Source organism: Pieris napi, chromosome 20 (assembly GCF_905475465.1).
Source record: "Pieris napi chromosome 20, ilPieNapi1.2, whole genome shotgun sequence".
NCBI lineage: Eukaryota > Metazoa > Arthropoda > Insecta > Lepidoptera > Pieridae > Pieris > Pieris napi.
The window spans coordinates 9,456,718-9,480,060 of NC_062253.1; the positions used below are offsets into that span (position 1 = coordinate 9,456,718).

General features: G+C 34.0%; 1 protein-coding gene across 4 annotated transcripts in view; it reads left to right on the top strand.

The window, feature by feature from the left end:
- LOC125059628 (solute carrier organic anion transporter family member 74D) overlaps window positions 1-22,805 on the top strand; it is a 73,637-nt gene extending 50,832 nt beyond the window's left edge. For all 4 annotated transcript variants that reach the window (XM_047664129.1, XM_047664128.1, XM_047664131.1 and 1 more), the window contains 9 exons: window positions 10,811-10,951; window positions 14,630-14,761; window positions 15,486-15,650; window positions 16,496-16,621; window positions 17,141-17,271; window positions 17,949-18,079; window positions 19,100-19,293; window positions 20,302-20,478; window positions 22,504-22,805. In XM_047664129.1, coding sequence (XP_047520085.1) covers window positions 10,811-10,951; window positions 14,630-14,761; window positions 15,486-15,650; window positions 16,496-16,621; window positions 17,141-17,271; window positions 17,949-18,079; window positions 19,100-19,293; window positions 20,302-20,478; window positions 22,504-22,649 — 1,343 coding nt within the window. In that variant the 3' untranslated portion in view covers window positions 22,650-22,805. The remainder of the gene's footprint in view (window positions 1-10,810; window positions 10,952-14,629; window positions 14,762-15,485; window positions 15,651-16,495; window positions 16,622-17,140; window positions 17,272-17,948; window positions 18,080-19,099; window positions 19,294-20,301; window positions 20,479-22,503) is intronic.
- Window positions 22,806-23,343: the final 538 nt, after the last annotated feature.

Below are 23,343 nucleotides of genomic sequence, written 5' to 3' on the forward strand. Positions count from 1 at the left end.
AAAGCTGTAACTGCTTAAGGTGATATCAGACGGTTCATTTTTTGTTCATTTTCACCTTTCATTCGGTACATTTCACTCGAAATGAAATGTCTGAACAAAAAATGAAACACGAGTGCCGAATGAATTCATTAGTGAACCGATCCAACAGTGTTGGATATTGGCATCCGGTATCTTTCATTCTCACTCCGAATGAACGAGAAATGCACGGTCTGAACTCTGAGAGAACGTTCATTCGGATTCGGCCATTTTGTTTCGAGTCCTGTAGCCGACGGACATCACGTTGTCGACGAAGTTATAACTTTTTTTTAACTTTTCTTTAAATTTACTTTCATCCATTCGAAGATGATAACAATATGAATCAGGATCTTCAACGGCTAGTTCTCTCAACAATGTATTGGAAGCTCCTAATAAATTTCTTCTTTCAATCCATGGTCGCACCCACCACCGTCGACGTTTTCTTTGCTTCTTTTTTGTCAACTCTTTGATTAAATGATCACAAATTAAACTAATTCCAAGACGTACGACTTCATTCGATGACATATTTAAAAGAAAGAACAATGAATGTTCATTTCTGTATCATTTCGTCTAAGCCGTGTGAACATAGAATGAAAAAAAATGAAGCATTCACTCGAGTGAACAATCATTCGAGTGAACCGTCTGATATCACCTTTAAGGTGATATCAGACGGTTCATTTTTTGTTCATTTTCACCTTTCATTCGGTACATTTCACTCGAAATGAAATGTCTGAACAAAAAATGAAACACGAATGCCGAATGAATTCATTAGTGAACCGATCCAACAGTGTTGGATATTGGCATCCGCTATCTTTCATTCCCACTCCGAATGAACGAGAAATGAACGGTCTGAACACTAAAGGTGATATCAGACGGTTCACTCGAATGATTGTTCACTCGAGTGAATGCTTCATTTTTTTTTCATTCTATGTTCACACGGCTTAGACGAAATGATACAGAAATGAACATTCATTGTTCTTTCTTTTAAATATGTCATCGAATGAAGTCGTACGTCTTGGAATTAGTTTAATTTGTGATAATTTAATCAAAGAGTTGACAAAAAAGAAGCAAAGAAAACGTCGACGGTGGTGGGTGCGACCATGGATTGAAAGAAGAAATTTATTTTAAAAAAAAAGTAATGTATTTTGATCGTTCCACTTGAACACCATTTTGCCGCATGAAAACAATATAATAACACACAGAAAAAAAAAGTTATAACTTCGTCGACAACGTGATGTCCGTCGCTACAGGACTCGAAACAAAATGGCCGAATCCGAATGAACGTTCTCTCAGTGTTCAGAGCGTTCATTTCTCGTTCATTCGGATTGGGAATGAAAGATACCGGATGCCAATATCCAACACTGTTGGATCGGTTCACTAATGAATTCATTCGGCACTCGTGTTTCATTTTTTGTTCAGACATTTCATTTCGAGTGAAATGTACCGAATGAAAGGTGAAAATGAACAAAAAATGAACCGTCTGATAAGGTGATATCAGACGGTTCACTCGAATGATTGTTCACTCGAGTGAATGCTTCATTTTTTTCATTCTATGTTCACACGGCTTAAGGTGATATCAGACGGTTCACTCGAATGATTGTTCACTCGAGTGAATGCTTCATTTTTTTTCATTCTATGTTCACACGGCTTAGACGAAATGATACAGAAATGAACATTCATTGTTCTTTCTTTTAAATATGTCATCGAATGAAGTCGTACGTCTTGGAGTTAGTTTAATTTGTGATCACTTAATCAAAGAGTTGACAAAAAAGAAGCAAAGAAAACGTCGACGGTGGTGGGTGCGACCATGGATTGAAAGAAGAAATTGATTAGGAGCTTCCAATACATTGTTGAGAGAACTAGCCGTTGAAATCCTGATTCATATTGTAATCATCTTCGAATGGATGAAAGTAAATTTGAAGAAAAGTTAAAAAAAGTTATAACTTCGTCGACAATGTGATGTCCGTCGGTTACAGGACTCGTAACAAAATGGCCGAATCCGAATGAACGTTCTCTCAGTGTTCAGACCGTTCATTTCTCGTTCATTCGGAGTGGGAATGAAAGATACCGGATGCCAATATCCAACACTGTTGGATCGGTTCACTAATGAATTCATTCGGCACTCGTGTTTCATTTTTTGTTCAGACATTTCATTTCGAGTGAAATGTACCGAATGAAAGGTGAAAATGAACAAAAAATGAACCGTCTGATATCACCTTTAGACGAAATGATACAGAAATGAACATTCATTGTTCTTTCTTTTAAATATGTCATCGAATGAAGTCATACGTCTTGGAATTAGTTTAATTTGTGATCATTTAATCAAAGAGTTGACAAAAAAGAAGCAAAGAAAACGTCGACGGTGGTAGGTGCGACCATGGAAGTAGAAATTTATTTAAAAAAAAAGTAATGTATTTTGATCGTTCCACTTGAACACCATTTTGCCGAATGAAAACAATATAGTAACACACAGAAAAAAAAGTTATAACTTCGTCGACAACGTGATGTCCGTCGGCTACAGAACTCGAAATAAAATGGCCGAATCCGAATGAACGTTCTCTCAGTGTTCAGACCGTTCATTTCTCGTTCATTCGGAGTGGCAATGAAAGATACCGGATGCCAATATCCAACACTGTTGGATCGGTTCACTAATGAATTCATTCGGCACTCGTGTTTCATTTTTTGTTCAGACATTTCATTTCGAGTGAAATGTACCGAATGAAAGGTGAAAATGAACAAAAAATGAACCGTCTGATATCACCTATATCACCTTGAGAGAACGTTCATTCGGATTCGGCCATTTTGTTTCGAGTCCTGTAGTTGACGGACATCACGTTGTCGACGAAATTATAACTTTTTTTTCTGTGTGTTATTATATTGTTTACATGCGGCAAAATGGTGTTCAAGTGGAACAATCAAAATACATTACTTTTTTTTTTAAATAAATTTCTTCTTTAAATCCATGGTCGCACCCACCACCTTCGACGTTTTCTTTGCTTCTTTTTTGTCAACTCTTTGATTAAATGATCACAAATTAAACTAATTCCAAGACGTACGACTTCATTCGATGACATATTTAAAAGAAAGAACAATGAATGTTCATTTCTGTATCATTTCGTCTAAGCAGTGTGAACATAGAATGAAAAAAAATGAAGTATTCACTCGAGTGAACAATCATTCTAGTGAACCGTCTGATATCACAGTGTCTGAAATCTACGTAATAACATTTGCATGACATTTTTATGACGCTATGACGTCTACTTTTCTTTGCCATTTATCAGAATTTATTAACAAATAAATTTTTGACGTTGGCCTATTGGCTAAAAATTAATCGAATCCGGGTATTCCGTGGTTACGGAGCGTTAAAGTATTAACGTAACGTAAAGCTGTAACGTTTTCTGTACTCCCTCGCCCTCTTAAGGCCGATTTACATTATCTTAGTGTTTAGGAGAGTATTTTAGTACAAGTTGAAAGGCAAGTTCTTTAGTGCTTTAGTGCAGGGATCTCCAAACTTTCCAGCCTTAGGGCCATACTGATTACTCCTGTAAGCTCCGAGGGCCAAAACCATATTGGAGACCCCTGCTTTAGTGCGTTGCGAGTGAACGTTTACATTTCTTCCAGTAGAGTATCATTACAGCGCCACAATGAACGCGCAACGACGTCGGCAAATACGCTCTATTCTACGCAAAATACTAACTATAGTTATGGAAAAAATAGAATACGAGATTTTATTCGAAATAAATAAACTAAATATAAATAATAAATAAAATAGCTTCTTTTAGGGCAGTGTATGCCGAATGCCTAGCCTGTTTGTTTTTGTATAAATTGTTTTTAACGTTCCACAAACATTCGTGTACAACATATTCAGACACAAATCTGATAGTTGTATCTTCCGACCATTTGGTCATCTTTAAAAATCAAAATACACGCACGCGTTTCACAGCACTTATGCACTCTCCTAAAGATTTGACTAAATTACGTGTTTACACACAACGAGGGAAGAACTCGGGGGGTGCGCGGGCGCGGGAGGGGTATCACTTGAAACAAAAATAAAAAGCGATTCAACTTGAAAGTCAAGTAGAACCGTACTAAAGCAAGTAGCGTTTACATGTTTCAACTAAAGCACTATCCTAAAGCACTCTCCTAAACACTAAGATCATGTAAATCGGCCATAACCTCCAAGTGAATTTTTTTACCTAAATACGTGCAGTTTTTTAATTTTAAAAATTCTTTCACCATTTGAATGCTACATTATCACTGTTTAGTATAGGCTATTTTAATTAAAAGAAAAAAATAAGGATCCCTACTAATATTACAATAATGCTACCCAAGGTGTAAAAAAATGCCTATAAAATATCTTTCATCGCATGCGCTGCGAAAACTATTGATGATGGCACTAAAAATTTTTTCACAATATTAAATAACATATCAATATCTAGAAAATTTACAAAAAATGTCCATCCGTGCGAATCCGGCATGGGCCGCTACTATTTCATATACAAGTTTCTATTAATTTGTATTAATCAGATAAAATTTATAAATAAACTAGCCGATCCGGCAAACGTCGTTTTGCCATGTATATCATTTATAATAAAAAAATAGGGGTTGATCGTAGAGGGTTGAAAATTAGGGGTTGTATGTATTTTTTAATTCTGTAACATAAAAAAAATAAAAAATAAAATTTTATCTATAAATAAAAAAAAAAAATTAGGGGTGGACTACCCTTAACATCTGGCGGGCTGATTTGTGAATCTAAACCATTCCCAGATCCCCTTGAACACACACAAAAAATTTCATCAAAATCGGTCCAGTCGTTTAGGAGGAGTTCAGTCACATACACACGCACACAAGAAATATATATATTAAGATGTATAATTTCACTAGCGTGCGTTTAAATAATATGCAATTGCGCAACTGCATTGTGGTTTACGTGCGCGTGAGTTTACGAAATGTCATATGTGATGCGTTTTAGATGCATATGTGTCAGTAGGGCGGGACGTCTCGTCGCCACTTAAGCTTGTTAAAATATATTCCTTTTAACTGTCTACAAAAAAAACAAGGAAATTGATCGTTTTACTGTATATTTTACGATGAAATCATTTGTTACTTGTTGTGGTTATTGATTGGTTTAATTCTTTTGCTCTGATTTTAACTTTTGGGGATAAAAGGCGGTTCTGTTGAAATGGAAATTACGTGAGGTCAAGTCTAATTTTACGAGAATATATTTTTTAAATAAATAATATATTCACTTATAATACCACAAGAGCTTCAAAATTATCGGGTATTTCCCGATAGGTTCGTTGCAAACAATTAATATAGTCGTCATGACGACTATATTTGTTTGCAGGGAACCTTGAGGGAAATGCCCGATAATTTTGAAGCTCGTGTGGTATTCGGGGGATTATTTTTCCGACCCAAATGTCGGCCAATACATGAGACGAAATGTACAGTTAACAAATAAGAATTTCATAATGAATAAAACAACTACTTAATACTTTTCTTGAAGCAACGACCAGAGAAAATTTTCACAAAATTTTTTTAGTATAATACCATGTAGGTTGTACCACGTGACGTCGAATGGTGCAATTCTATTGGCCGATATTTGGGTCGGAAAAATAATCAGGGAAATTTACTTGTTTAATAATGAATAAAAATTAAAATGATTAATTAATCTTTTCTTAAAGACAATATAAACATTATTTTCTAGAACTTTTTTTTTATAGAACGGGGGAAACGGCCAGCACCTGATGTTAAGTGATACCGCCGCCCATGGACACTCAATCCCAGAGAGCTTGCGAGTCCGTTGCCGGCATTTTAAGAATTGTTACTTAAACTTCTTTAGGTCATACATACTTAGAAGCGTACAAGGCATGTTCGATTCCCATTGAAACCATTGCCTATAAACTTTATTGGGCGGTAACTTTATTAATAAGGAATATATTTAATAGTGAATAATTTTCATTTGAAGGCTCTATACGTATCACAACTCCACATGCAATTTTCACATATTCTTATGCAAGTTTGGCTATCATATTACTCTGCAATCATTGTGGTTGACGTAGGTCAGTTTCGCAACGTTGACGTTTTTGTTTACGTTGATAAAATGCATATTTTTGTTAAATCGAAACAATTGGACTCCGACTCTATTTTAAACGTGAAAATGTGTCTATGGTCTTTAAACAATAGCAGATGAGACTGATTTACCCTCTGACTGTGTAAACTCACGAAAGAGTATACATTCTTGTTTATATTCGTTACTTTGTAATTCCTACGTTAAATTAATTTTTAATAAACCAGAGCGTACCATTTCTTAAAAGCCGGCAACGCACTTGCGAGCTCTGGCGTTGAATGTGTTCATGGTATTACTTAATATATTACGTTTGACCCTTGTTCTATTAAAATAAAAAATAAATAATAGTTTAAAAAAACTAAAAAACACGCTTTTAAAGCACATCAAACTAAAATGTGAAAATTAATTCCTAATTTATTCTGAAAATGGTAATGAACAAAAAATACTGGTATTATTGTGAAAAAGCGTGGGGCGCTCTGTGCCATATTTTTCGTCTATAGAGCAACCTTTATTTAATTAATTTTTTTTATTTTTTTTTCGGATTATTGCATTGTCATCGATCTTTGACAGGTGCGCAAAGTTTGAATTAAATCTGTCCGTTAAAAGTGGGTCAAAATCGAGTCCGAAGGAGTCGGTTACATACATACATACATACAGGTGAAGCTAATATAAAGCGTGATAAAAATAATTTGAATTAATCTCCAATAATCATTTACCTGAGATTTATAAGTTCCGGTGCGTGAAGTCTACTACTACTAGTCCTGTATAAAGTTTGTATTGAAAATATGAAACAGGAAAACTAAAACTACGAGTTACGACACACTAGTTACTTCTAGTAAACTACTTTGGCATACTTATATAGAATTAATTATATTTGTAGTCAGTTGAATGAACCACTATCAGTCAACCTTGCGTGTTTATCATTAAATATTGCACTATTGTTAATCTAATTAATGACTAACTTTTCGACCGAATAATTTGATTTATTGAGAATTTTAAATGCCTCATGGAAACTGTAAGGAAAGGTTTTCAGTGACAGTTTTGACTATATTTTCGTGTTCCGCTAGAAAGAAAATTTTAAATTTTACGCAGATTTTAAATAGTTTTTAATGATTTAAATAACGTATTATTTAATGTTGATAATATATAAATGTCGGAAATTTAGTTCTAAAGTTTTATATTTATAAAAGTATGGAACACTTTATAGACATTTTAAAAGCCTGATAATGTAGTATTGAGAGGTGGAATTCATTAAAAATACAGTGAAAACTCCATGTAACGTCCATCCATTTAACGACGAACTCCCTAAAGCGTCGAAATCACTTGTCTTCCATACAATGATATACTCTACATAGCATTACATCCACTGTCAATAACGACAATTAAATAATAAAATGTACTTTTTAAGTTGCCGAAATTAGTTAAAACTGCGGAACTGTGTACGTTCTTTTGTCGCTTTATTGTCCTAGCCCGTAATAAATTCGACTATCGGCATCATACGTACCGAACTTTCTAAGAAATCCATTATTTTGATTACAAATTGGGATTGCTTGAGCGTGTTATATCACGAAGATGCCTCTATTGAGATTACGATATTGATTGCGATATCTCGTAAGATATGAATAAAACAAGTAAAAAAGTACATCATCACTTCTAGTGCAGCAAAAGGCGTCAGGCGAAAATAACAGACTATATTCAATAGCGTTCAAATAAGAATTGTTTTTTTATGTAATTACTAACACTAGTCTGAAATAAACTTTTTCTTTTTCTAGATTTTTCTACTTTCTATTTATCGCCAACTCTCTGTAACGTCAAAATATGCACAGTCGCTTGAGTGTCGTTATATAGAGTTAGCACTGTATATATTTTTATCAAAGTTTTTATAAATATTACGTAAGCACTATAGGGGGGAGGGGGTGAATTTCTTATTTGGTGATTACGTCAACAGTAATTATTTACTTTTTTCCACATATTACCCATACGCTTGACAACGAAATGCATTTTCGAGGATTCCAACAAAAAATTAATACGTTTATGTACTATTATTTTTGAGAGCTTTAACTTTTGCTGACAAGAGGAAGGGGAGGGGGGATAAATTGCAGTAAATCTGCTTACGTAATACTTGAACGGCCCCATATTAAAACCCGACTCGAAGCTACACCTATATGTACTTGTAGCTTTTCGAGTTTATTAGCTCATGTAACAAGGTTATCATAAACCCTACTGCCTTATATACGTTATCGTCTGTAAATGGGTTTTTAGGTTTCAATATACAGTTCGTTATCAAAAGGACATTACAATTGGCTAATTAGTTTACTATTTGTATTGTTATTTCGTATAATAATTATGTAATTACGCATTCTAAAGTTTAACGAATGTTCTACTATTTTGTGTAAGAAGTACTTGTTCTGATAAAGTATAGAATCTTTAGCTAACCAAAAGTTGTCTGTTTAAACCGTTAATCTATTCACAACCAGTTTTACTGTATACGTTTTTAATCTGTAGTCCTTTCTGTTCTCTATTTGGACAATCTGTCACTTTAAATATTCTATAATATAATACCAAAAGTATAAGGGTAGTAAGCAAAAAGTTCAGAATATTAAATATAAATTAAAGTTCCATTAAGCTAGTTTCGATGAAAAGAATTGGAACTAAACTTAACAGTATATTATTGTCCAACAATCGGTAATTTATGTTTCTAAAAGCACATTTCTTAAGGCTTTGTAAAGCTTTTGTCGTATCAAGTAATCGTGTCACGTCTACAGGATAAAGGAACAAAACTGGACTCAACGCGTCCCTTGTTGTGCCTCTATTCCCTCAATGAATGTGGTAAAATGCGTATCTTGTGTAAACTGGTTTTAGAAAATTTTAAACTTGATTGACAAAGGTTTTCTTGTGGATGCTTAGACTAATGGTGACTTGTAAGTTAGTTTAAATCATTAAATTTATTCATTTTGATGCAATAAAAAGTACTATATGTTAGGCTCAGATTGTAAGTAGCTAGAAATATATCTTGTATAATAATCTATCTTGCTTGCTGCTTCTTGCCTTCATTACTGAAGGTCTCTGTCTTGAAAATCTCTAACCGATACGTCGACTTGTCTCCGCACCACTCTACCCTCAGCTTGTCTCAGTGTATTAGCCATGTTGAGAACCATAATTGTCTTAGTTTGGTCAGACGGGGTAGGTGATCGACCTCGACTTTTCCCGCCATCACTCCTCCCTTCCATTACCAGCCTGTCGAGACTATTCGGTTATGAACATACATTGGTAATTAAAATAAAAGTTAATACAATTGCTATCTCTGTGTGAATGTAAGTGCGTGCTCCTATTTCACTATGCCTCCTGCTGATAGAGGACAAATCTTTGTTCTTAATTTATTTTATTATTATTAATTACTTAAGATGTCATGTGGAACATGGTGTAATGGTTGCAGCTCCTTACGAACATTGTGTAAAACAAAAAACTTGGCGATTAAAAAGAGTGGCGCTAATTACAATTACTGGCAGTAAATGTAAAATTAGAAACATTTCATATATATTTATTTTTTGACGTTCGTAAGTGTACATTTTGTTACCTATATGAATAAATGATTTTTGAATTTTGTTGTCACAGACAAGCAACTTTGATACATCAAAACCTTATTACCATTATCTTCCCAAGACCAAAAGCGAGTTGTTTCATCATGACAGCTTGTGGTATTTAAATTGCTTGTGGTGGTTAAAAATCGTATATCCACTCTGCTGAATATTTGAGTGTAATCAAATTTTAAGTAGTTAAATCAGTTCGAAATAACTTAAATTTTTTGACAATTGTGTTATGCAGTAGGTTGAAGCTAATTACACGAAAACCGGTAATAACAGTTATAAAAGCGGTACATGCAATATTAAATCATTATCAGAAGAAATACTGAACGTTATTGCGCGAATTTCTTTTCGAGATAGAATCACGGCTACTTTAAACATTATAAAAACTACATAAATAAGCTATCTATATACCTTTTCGAATGTAGTCACACCAAAGTGTATATTGATAACAGGAAAATTTATATTCTGTTCAAAGAGGACCATATGCAAGCAAAATGCATTGGGTGATTTTGGCAAGCGACGCGGTCGATTTCTCAGAATGATTACATTTGCTGCATAAGTACCTGATTGTTTTTCGGTCAATAACCCTTGGTTATATAAAAAGAGCTTTATAAATCTCTTTATATACTTTAATTACTGTGTCTCAGATATAAAAGACGTTGAGTTTCAGTTCTACTCGCCGTCTTTCATCGTTTTCTGATTTTACCGAGAGTTTTTTACACCAGATTTTTCTCTCGGCCTACACCCCATATCTTTGCCGGAGTAATCTAATAATCTAATGAGTAGGGATGTCTACCGATACAAATTTAATGACGTGGAATGAGTGATACCTGTATCTTATATTCCATAATAAACATATATTTTTTTCCATGGGTTATCTATCGATATCTTTAATACCTCTTTACTTAAACTAACTGTAATTAGACTGTCTTTCTTAGCATTATTGGTCGCTGGCCAGTTAGTACTTATATCAATTTACATAATGCATGTCCCAGCTCCATCATTAATATCTTTAATATTGTATGCATCGTTGGCTCCCGTAGGACCTTCATTAATAAAATTCATGCCAGCATGCAAGCCACCTTGCGTGTAACGTTTATTATGACCGCAGACGGATTTATTATTTTTATTTTTACAGCAATAACGATTGGGATCAGAGTAATTGGACCGGCGCTTGGATTTCTACTCGGGGCTTTGTGTACGAGAGTATACGTAGACCCACTTCAAGACCCTGGATACGAATATGATGATCCGAGATGGGTTGGAGCTTGGTGGCTTGGTAAGTAAATCCTTATAAAAATTTAGTTGTCTTTTCCAGTAGCGTTGCGGTTTTATCTGCATTAATCAGTGTCGTGAAGGATTTAATGTTTAATTATTTATTGCCATTTCTCTTCCGTTCTACGCCCTTGATTTGAGAACTAGCAGTAAATGTAAAATTAGAAGCATTTCTTATATATTTATTTTTTGACTTTCATAAGTGTACATTTTGTTACCTATATGACTAATTGATTTTAGAATTTTAGAATTTTGTTCGTCTTTTAAATTACGTCGTATTTAAATTCTTGGATTTCTATATTTCAATGTAACGTGAAGTCGTCGTTGAGAGTTCATGTAACATAGAACTATTTATTGTTATTGGTTGAGCTTCGGTCTTTACGAACTGTACCGGTATAATGTACCCATTGAAAGATCCTCTACGGTATGGGTGCTGGAATGCCTTCGCAGCCATACACATTACACACATCGCGGAACTGTCAGCTACCGTTACTTAACCATTGACTCAGATTTGTGCGCAAAATCCACGAAGAAAGCACGAACGTGACTGAAGTACTAAAGGAATGCGTACAAAGTGATATTCCAGTCTTTGTAACAATGGCATCTTTAATACGTACAGGACAGAGTTGGCTATTCACTGCTTTTTTGCTTGTGCCCAAGTAGAAAATAAGCGTGCTTTGACTTGCAATAGATTGAATTCGCAAATCACGAAATGGTTCCGCGTATTTCCTTATTGTTTTAAGTTATAACTTCATCGATGAAGACTGAATATTAATAAGAGTTTTATCGGTACATTTGTAACCGCCATGAATACATTGTATATGTTTCAATGATATTTATCTTAACGTTTATTGTCATTAAGAGCAGTGTTGTCCTAGTGGCTCCAGCGTGCGACTGAGGTCGTAGGTTCGATCCAATGGACTTTCTTTCTATGTGCGAATTTAACCGTGAGGAAACCTTGCCTTAAACCCAAAAATTCGACGGCGTGCGTAAAGCAGGAGGCTGACATATTACATTGACAAATGATCATGAAACAGATACATAAATCTGAGGCCCAGACCTAAAAAGGTTGTGGCGTCACTGATTTATTTAATTATATATAGTAGCGATTGGCTCGATTGAAATCAGCCGGTTCGCGTTGCACAGCGATGCAATTTTCTCTTGGCTTTCGCTTTTCCTCTGTTGCATCGTCGTCACGCTGGCGGTCACAACGCACGCTTTGTGTTATATAATGCGTTACATCATGTCGCGTCACGACGACTAAAATAAGCGTTCTATCTACACGGTCATGGCCAAGGCTACGCCTTGTTGTCGACAATTATGCCATCGCCGGTTGTAATGAGGTTTTAGTGGGTGGACACGGGACCACCTTGTTCACTTTTACTTCTAAACCGGTTGGTGTTTATGTCAAGAGGTTAAATTCCTGTCTCCAATTCTAATTTTCAAAACACGTTCGGTTTTAATTCGAGTAGAATATATACCTAAATGTCTAGCAAACGCCCTTGACTGGCGTTGGCCGGATGACCTTGTAAACGCAAGTGTGGTCTGTTTTGATGTATCAGGATCCATTTTGGTTCAATGCCGAGTTTTTGTTTTGTAATTATGGTTTAGTATTTTGACCACACAGGTATTGAGATATATTTTTAGCTTTTGTAAGCAACTAAGGGATAGAAAAAACGTGTACATAAGTAAGTACACGTGTTAGAAGTTTTACTTCTTTGGCGTAATAAGATAAAAAATTTTTTAAACATTTGTTTCTAGGTACGTTTGTAGAAAAACGACACTAACAAAAATGTTGACTATAGCTAACTTCAGGGTGTCGGTTTTTTGTGACGGTGTGCGCGCGTATCGTAAAAAATTACTCATTTTTCCCTAACGCGCCTAAAGAAGTTTAACTTCAATAATAATAATAATTCTTTTAACATTTGCAACAATACGATTACACTTAAGAAGGTATTGGGAGACTGGTTTCCAAGTTAGGTAAGAACTTGTGGATAACCAGGATTCCAAAGCAAAGTCATACTGAGTGATAACAAAAAGTACATACGTAGGCAAACAAATACAATTTTAGTAAAAGATAAATCAATGGCACTACAACCTCTTTAGGTCTTGGCCTCAGATTTCTGAATCTGTTTCATGATCATTTTTAAGTCTAATAGGCAAGTAGGTGATCAGCCTCCAGTGCCTGACACACGCCGTCGATTTTTTGGGTCTAAGACATGTCGGTTTCCTCACGATGTTTTCTTTCACTTAATACATGAACGCTCCCTTACTGGATAGGTTATAACTATCAAGGTTGAAGTCCTATTATCTTATGTCTCATACAAGGTTCAATGATTTTGGTATTATTACGTATATTGATAATGGGCGTAATATTGTTAAAAGCGCTAATAAATAATGTATAAGTGCGGTTTTGTTCTTTAGAATTCTTTGCTAATCATGGTTTTTTTGTTGTTTACTATGTGTTGCGTTCATTAGACCGATGCGAAGTTATTAGTCAGTAGATACGGCCTACCGTTTCGCCAGCGAATATTTTTACGATATCTCCAACAATAATTGTCATTTAGATCAATTTACACTGCACTTGCTAGCCCTCTCACATTGAGTGTCCTTGGGCGGCAGTATGGGCAGCATGGGCATGCTTGGTATAAGCTAAGCTGGATCCAGAAGGTAGAGACCTTCTAAACGAGAAGGTTCTAAAACGAGTTGGAATGTCGAATAAGCTTTTGCTGACCATTAAACAACGGAAAGTTGCGTACCTGGGCCACGTGTTGCGCCATGACCGCTACCTCCTTCAATTAATTATAATGGGTAAAATCCAGGGTAAACGGCGTGATGGTAGAAGGAAGAAATCATGGCTTTGCAACGTTAGGGAGTGGACGGGACAACTGCGGAATAGTTGCTGCATCTGGCACAGGACAAGACACGCTTCAAGATACTGACGGCCAACCTCCAGTAATGGAGAGGCACTAAAAGAAGAAGGGCGGCAGTATCACTTAATATCACATGAGCCTCCTGCCCGTTTGAAAAAAATACATTAAAGCATACTAAATACATACATACACCTAAACCTTCGTTATACATTTGTACGTTATAATATGAATAGATATAGTATGCTAAGTATGTAAATTTGTTAAGTAACTATATATTATGTGGGCGGAGTGTGATATAACTATTATTCTTGTTTACTTAAATGACATTTATGGTATTAGATATCGTGGGATATCCCTATCACGAGTTTGGCACATGACAACCTTGAACATTTTGACAGATAAAAAGAGTTTGACAGGTCTGATATGTATTTGTATTGAATTATTTTATTGCGTAAAAAGTCAAAAGTCATAATTAATTTATTAACACAATGTACACGTAAAAAAAAAAAAAAATATTCATTAAATGCTTCTAATTTTATATTTACTGCCAGTTCTCAAATCAAGGGCGTAGAACGGGAGAGAAGAACTGGCATTAAACTCTCCGCCACTCTTTTGTAGGAATCTGATGTTATGTAACATGAGATTCCGTTCTATTACTGGGAAAAAACTCAGTTTGGAAGTCTTAAGGACCTTTGAGAATATCTCTCTAGTGGTCATCCATAAGAGATGAAATTTTTATACTTTAGTAATCCTTATTAATTATATATAATTTCTTATCTTTTACTAAGGTTTTGTTTTGTCAATTCTAGGTATGGTGTTCATAGCAGGATTTGTTGTGATCCTCTCCTCTCTGATGTTCTGTTTCCCGAAGCAAATACGACAGAGTCCTCTACCACCGCCTCCCAAGAAGATTAAAGAGAAGAATGAGCCGTTGTTTAAAGGTACTTTACAAGTTCATTAATTAATGGAAATAAAGCTGATGTATTAAAGAATAGTCAAATCTGTTATAACGACATCGAAGGGACTACTCATATTAGGTCGTAAAAACAGATAGCCGTAACAGCCGATGACTTTGTTATTAAGTACCTAATACATAGAATTTAACCGGGACCTTTGGTTTTGGTCAATATAACGGGTATGTTGTTGTAACGGTTTTGACTGTAATAGGATTATTAACAATACGCTTTTAAAATAATGAATGTAAATACAGTGAATTGAATAGTATAGTATCAAATGCACGTAAATTATTCTAAACGTACTGGTAAATTTGGCTAAAAACAATGTCAAATAAATAACAGTTGATAAATGACAATGACATTCCAATTCTTTATCTTAGAAATTTTAAAGTGTTTAAATGCTATTTAATGTTTTAATGCAATATTAAAATCATGGCCATTTTATTTTTCATCATCAATTCACAAAAACCAAAAATTTTAACGTCTGATGACAAATGATGGTGACATCCTAATCTTTTAAATTTAAAATCTGATGTGAATTAGATTAAATCATAAAGTTGAGTCAGAATAAATTTCTGTGCAATATCTAATCATTTGACAAATGACAGTGACATCTTTGATATAAGAAATGTGTTGACAATCAACTTTTGTTGTTTTAACTGTCTCGGAATTTTGCCGCCATTTATTTTGACAATTGACGAATTCACAGATTTCTTTGCGACGATCAAACGTCAGTTGACAAATGACATCCTAATGTGGAGGACAGCCAGTTCGGTTCTCCATCTGATGCCCATAAGTGGAGTCTACTCATTCCTGCCCAAATACCTGGAGAAGCAGTTCAGACTGCCCACGCACGATGCCAACCTTGTTTCGGGTGAGGTACTAGATTTTATGAGTTCGGATATTGTTCGTCTTGATATTTTGGATATAAACAAAGAAATTTAAAAGAAATTACACGACGAAATGTAATCTTTGGGTCTTTTGAAGTTAACGATGATTTTTTGTTAGCGCGTATAATCTTTGAGTGACAGATTTTTCCACATACACCGCACAAAATGGTGTTATGCGGAATTGTCCTTTGCGGTCTTATAACGTATGATAAAGTTTTCTTTCCAATAGATAAGAGTTTGACAAGATAATTTCTCCGAGTTCTATAAAAAAATATATTCTTTCCATTTACAGAAATGAACATACATTTCTTTCAATACGCTATAATTTATATGGTAAACAAAACACACAGTTACAGTATGCGTCAATTTACATTATAAGTATTGCACTACAGATTATAAACTATTATTAAATTTCCTGACATATTAACACACTCAAATCTAATTAATATAATTAACCGCCATAATTCTTTGTATTCTCATGTGTCAAAAACCATACAGACTATACTACAGTGAGAACGTACGAAACAAAAGATGAACGTTGAATTGTCTTTGGTCGGACGGAATGACACGACGTATTCTTAGAGGCGTGAAATGATTTGAATTTATATAGAATTGCTCCTATAGAAGAAAAAATTAAAATTAAAATTAGCATAATAAGATCTTCATGTTTTGTATATGTGACCAATTCTTCTAAATTTAAAAGGAATTTATTATAAGACAATTTTTATTTTACGAGTAAATTGAATTTAAACTATGTAATAGGTAATATAACTATATCCTATATTATATATGTTAATAATATTCATGACATAGAAGTTTATTTTTCCAGGTCTTGGCGGTATTCTGGTGATGGGTTTAGGTATTATCACCTCCGGAGTGGTTATACTAAAGCTGGTCCCGAGTGCGAGACAAGTTGCCGCCTGGACAGCTGCAACTGCTGCCATCTATAGCGCTGGTAAAGATTATTAGCTAATATTTTGTCCTTTTCGCTCTTATGATATTTTGATGGAACTATAGTTCAAATTAATTATTTTCTATTTTTAATTTAAATATCAGATATATGTATAAGTATAAATTACGCGTTATTTTGAATATTATTTTCGACTTTACACCACTAAATGGTAAGTTTTAGGTATGAAAAGTCACTAGGTGGTCACGAAAGGTTTAACTAACATTGGTGTGTGTGTGTGTGTGTGTGTGTGTGTGTGTGTCGTCAATAATCTCCAAAAATTGCGTGACGTAATGCTTGAACGCTCCGTAATGCATAGAATGGGTCCGATTTGTACCGTAAATTGTCCCTATTTTCAACACTAACGTCGAACCTACTAACCGGGCACCAAAAAAAATTAACGATTAATTCATATTTAATTCCCTATTATTAATTAAAGTAGATTTCGGTACCAAACATTGTTTTTTCTATAAATATGAAATTTAAAAAAATGACTTTATTTATAAAACTGGTTTATTGTTTCAGGTATGATACTGCTTATGTTTGTGAGTTGTCCCGAAGAATCCTTTAGAGTGTTGAGTACGACAAACAACAACCTCACTTGTAGTGTTGGCTGTCATTGCGAGAATTCCTCATATAGTCCTGTTTGTGGGCAGGTTTGTACTCAACATTTAAGTTAGATAGAAAAGTTTTGAAAATCGAATCCTTGTTTTATACAAAATAAAAATCACTTTATTTGACGAAAAAAACATTTTGTACTTACATTCTAAAGGTTATAAACGAATCGTTGTGTTTTCACTATTAATTTTGGTCAACCTCGTACATAAAATAATTCTATGTGCACTAGCGATTAAACTAGGCCTAGCCTGTATCTTAAACGCTAGTTCCTTCCAGTGTCTTTAACAAATTGGTTAGGTTGTTTGTTATTAGATATTTATACGGGTTATATTTTTATTGTTTATAAAGCTAAATGAGGGTAGAATCTAAAAAAGAAGTTAATCTAAATCTAAAAAAGAAGTTTTATTTCCTTCCCTTTTCAAAAGTATAAATACGTTCTAAATTTAAAATGATGTGTAAAGATATTAAATACGTTTTAAAATCACAGTCGATTCGTTTTTAAAAGTTTAGATTCTTCCGGGTTCTATTTTTGAAATATGAATCAATGTTTCCGGTGTAAAAACAGTTCAAACTTTACACCAATTACAGTTCAAGTGATCTGTATTTAAAAGTGTATATTCAAAATCTACGACTCGTTTTGATGTATCCGTACGTAAGACAATTTGGAATTATTTATGACAAAAAGTGAAAACTCTACTTTATATAATTTTTTCAGGATTCATACACATACATGTCTCCGTGTCAAGCTGGTTGTCAAAGTAGCAAACAACTAGACAACAATACTTGGTACTACAGTGACTGCGAATGTGTTAATAACAACACTATCGGCGATAAGGCTTACAAAATGTAAGTTAAATTTCGTAATATTTGAATTTCGAACGTGAATAAAATGTTTACGGACTATCAAAATTAAAATCATTTTTTTTGCGGTCAATTCCATGAAGTTTGTTTCCAAAAAGGTTTTAGTTTTGTGGGCAAAGAGTTTGGACGACAAATCTTCTTAATCTATGGTAAATTACTTTTATTACACTCGTTACCAGGCCATAAAATCTATAAAAAAGTGCGTACAAAGTACAGATGTCAGAAGTGAAACTTCTTTGGCAAACTAACTTTTAAGTCTTGTTCATATTTATACAAATCTAAAACTTTAGATTTCCGAGACTTATAGGGAGGGAAAAAGGAACATATGTTAGGAATTTAATGAATTTAATTGTGATTTAAATATTAGAAGTGTGGAAACTTAATACAAATTATAAATTTTCTTCTATAATAAAAACACGTGGCATTTTACTTTACAATTCGTCATTTAAGATTTCAATAAATTATTTTGCATAAAATATAAAATACTAATATTTCATTAATTCTCTTTACAAAATTTTAATTCGCCCTTCTCACTCTCTCAATCGGTCTCAATCGCTCTCTTCCTATTCTTCGACAAAACGCTGCACATCTTCGTGACGTTTCCGTAAAAATTTACCCTCATGCGCCTAAAGAAGTTACACTTTAAAAATATTACACATACCTTCACTTTGCGCTTTGGCGCCATACTTGTCAATAGTAGTATGTATTGCCATTTCATATTTTTTTTAAATTGTGAGAAGAATATAAAACATTAAACTCCATGTTCTAATTCGTATCTCAAATCATAATCTCGTCTTGGCGCTGTCAAATTTCTGACAGCGCTGTCAGATTTGACAGCCTTTGCATACAGGCAAGCTTTACTTAGACGTTTTAATTGGTAAATTATTTATTCATTCCAAATATCAGATTAAATAAATAAAAACATCTAGTTGGTGTACAAAACTGTACTTATTATAAACTGTAAGATTTAGAAACTTGCGTTCCAATAATGACTGAACGTTTCAGTTTGGAACGATACGATGCAGTAAACGTGACGTATGAGGACATATCGAACGGCGGATTTGCCGTGAGCGGCGAATGTGGCGGTTCCTGCAACCAGATCTATTTATTCATAGCGATATTTGCGGCCATTATGTTCGTACACGCCAGTGGTGAAGTCGGGGCTGTGTTATTAATTATACGCTGTACGGATAAACATGGTAAGTTATAATTAATATAATAGATCAATATAATTCATTTCACTAAAAAGTCTTAGTTTGTAATTTTTGACGTGACAAAGTCCAATAAATCGATGAAAGTCGGCTGCACGCACGAAAAATCATGACTCATTGTCCCGTTACGCTCGTTGTACGCTTGCGCAATGAGCGTAACGGGACTCTCTTCCACTAGGTTGGCTCATGCGTCCGAGGATTCACTCCTTTGTATCCATACAAAATAGTGGTAATTCAATAAAAATTATTTAATTTTATTCTTAAAAGTATGCAATCATTTCATCAATGCTTTGTTATGACGTTGTCACGTTAAACTTTCGTCCGTAAACCGATTTTAGACAATCATTTTTTTTAAATTTATTTGCACTTTTCACATTATTTTTCCTTACCAGGGTTGCAAGAGTTCGTTAGATAGCGATAACGATAGCGTTGTCTCTTTAATTTATATTATCTAAATGAGTTGATAAATAAATAAAATAGTACTTCATCTACTAAAGTCAAATTATTATCGAATGCATTTTCTTCATAATAAGTCGAAAATAAAATTAAATCTTTCCTTTATAATTATGAACACAACTGAATTCTATCTACTTCTTCTGTAAGGTATATATGTCACCGTAAAATTGTAAACACCGTTAGATTGTAATATATCTCGCGAGATTATAAACTGTCGAAAGATTGTGAACCTCAACGAACTGCTTACAATATAACGTATTATTATTCGGTAGTTATATGAAATTGTTGGAAAGTAAAATTAATCTGTAATTGACCAAAGAAGTTTGAATGATAACTAAGTTAGTGTAGTACAATCTACCGAATAATAATACGTTAAATTGTAAGCAGTACGTTGAGGTTCACAATCTTTCGACAGTTTATAATCTCGCGAGATAGATTACAATCTAACGGTGTTTACAATTCTACGTTAACATATACACTCTAAAACCCTGGAACATAAAATTCGAATCCCGTCTCGTTTTGAGTTTAAGTCCGTTCCAGATAAGGCCATGGCGATGGGGGTGATACAGTTCGCTATTGGAGTGTTTGGGAATGTCCCGTGCCCCATAGTGTTTGGGGCGGCAGTGGACGCGGCCTGTCGGTTGCGGGACGTCGCTTGCGGCGTACTTGGCGGATGCGTGTCGTATGACAGTGACAGCTTGAGGCATTTCTTCCTGGGTGAGTGAGATAGATATACTCACCGGTAATCTGTAATTGAGAATTTGAAATTGTACGGTGGTAATACGGTACGGTACGGTAATGGTACGTTTTTGTGACTCGCGATCCCAAGCGATATCCAAGCTATTAATACTGAAATAACTATATTAAAATTGGATACTAAATCGCCTAATACCTTACTGAATCGACTGATATTTTGTAACTGCAGAATGGACTTTGATAAAATACCTAATTAAATCAAACACATACAACATAATAAAATAATTATTAAATTAATAATATACATGGGAAAACAACTTTTGCCGGGTCAGCTAGTAGAAATTTTCTTGGAAACATTATTTTAGTTCAATCAAATCTATCCAAATAATAATAGAAAATTAAGGGTTGTATGTATTTTATGTATGCTGTATCATAATGAAATAAAAACAAAAAATTGTGTCAAAACAAAACATATAATTTGTTATTTCTGTTTTTTAAACTACATTGATAAATAATAAATAGTGGACGAGGGCTCACTAAAGAATCGTTTATTTCGATGGAATTGACAGAAGCTGATTTTTGTAAATCTTAATTGTATTTTATTGTTTTTAGTCTAAGTTTGGCCATTGAGCTGTTAATAAATAAATAAATAAATAAATAAAACAACAGTTCATCTTAAATCCATGCAGAAGTTTGCGGGTAGCAGTAGCTGCATACAAATATTCAGACTAATCATACTTTTAAACCGATCTTTAATCGGTTTAGGACGATACTATAAAAATACGATTCGAAAAAAACGTTTCAGATTTCCTTCCTAACAGTGAACCAAAACGAAAACATCCAGACTTAGGCTTATATTATTAAAGTTATATCTAGATTTAACTGATAACAATGTATGGATTAACTTGCTTTATTTCATCTCGATTAACATATATTGTGTCATATTTAATATATTCAGTCACGTGTACGACGCGATCGCGTGATGACGCTGCGTGATTTATATTTTCTTAGAAATGTGTGGGAGTGACTTTTGATCAGTGGAAATTCCGATTGACATCACGTTATGTAAAACAATTACAATATTGAATTATTCAGAAATCTTCATTCCTATTCGGATAGCCTAAAGTTCTTTAAACACTTTTCTTTATAGGCTGTATTTTCCTAGGCAGTAATAATTACTATTTGCTAGAAATCTTGTGTATGTACCCACTACGCATTAATTAGCCATGATGGTCAGTAACTTCAGTATTAATTTTTGAGGTTATACTTCTTTAAGCGCGTTATGAAAAATTGATGAGAGTGAAATTTTACGATGCGCGCGCACCGTGACACAAAATTAACAGAATGAAGTTGCCCACGGAAGATGCTACGGCATTTGACTTAATTTAAAAACAACATTCGAATAATAATAGAATTTATGTTACACTTAATGTAAGAGAATATTTATTTATTTAATTTTTCAAATGTAAACTGAACTTTATTATACTCCTTTTCCAGTCTTTGATTATTTAATTGTAATTAATTATTTGCAAGCAATCAAAAACTATTTTTAATAATGCCAAAGAAGTATAACTTCTTACGCGCGTACATAAGTACACGCACCCTTTTTTTTTCACTTAATAGAAATGTAGGATAAGCCTTTGATTTAATTGACCTTATTGGCAAAAAACTTCACCGCTTTATAGGCAGCTACTACTTGACCCCCGGAACTAGAGAACGCCACCTTTGTCGAATATTATATCTACCAAATCTGTATTTCCTATGATTGTATTATGAAATATAATTATGATTAAGGCGCGTCTAGTTACGACTACACGAAATATTAAACCATTATAAAGGTAGTATTGTCTTTGGTTTACGCGAGTCATTAATACAACTTCATATAAACGCGAATTCGTTGAGTTATTTACGTTTTGAGAGCTTAGCAATCGTGGTCACCAAGTCTCGCTAAAAAAAAATCATTTTTTAATTTATTCATACAAGCATCAAACCCTTTTTTTTAAACTTTTTAAATATTTACTGACTAAAGTTGGTTTTGCATTCCAGGTCTCTCATCTGGTCTGATGTTCCTAGCGTTTATAATGGATATGCTAGTATGGAGCCGGGCGGGACGAATCGACATGAACCCTGGAGAAAGACAAGATACACCACAAGACGCGCCACTCGCGCCTAACCCTGACACACAACTCTGACGTACATCGACAATGTACGAGGACTCCGTGTGAATATAAAAATACTAATAGTTGGCACTGCTATATTTACGGTAACACAAGGATGTTTTGACAAATGAATTATGATGGGTTATGCAATGAACTGTAGAATGTTAGAAATAAGGTTTTATATATTCATAAATAAACAAGTGCCGATACAAACAATGACATGTTATACATTAGTTAAAAACCTAAATACAATAGGTATATACTGCTATGCTTCAAGGCGACAAAACATATTTACAATTTAACGAGAATCCGGATCGAAGGACCATAAAATTTCAACCAAAACAAATGAAAGTCGTAAATAGCAATATCGTATGTAAAATCTTATTGGACCTAAAATTAAATACGGAAAGGGACTTTTAAAAATCAGTTTTCTTTACAGAAGTCGAATTTTGACAAATATTTTTGAATTGTTAGATGAAGTTTTCTATTTTTAGCGATATTTGTGCAATATTTTTGATGTTGTAGCGAAATTTATATTTAAAAGTTAAGCTTTTTTAAATAGTCACTGCCTATTTTAACCTCATATAACGAATGTTTTCATCAACGATTTGTTATTGAAACTATGACGTCACTAAGCATAATAATTTTTCACCAAGTTTGATAATGTCGGCTATCTCTGTCTAATGTAAGCAAAAGATAGAGAAATAACATTTTACGTACTTTTTAA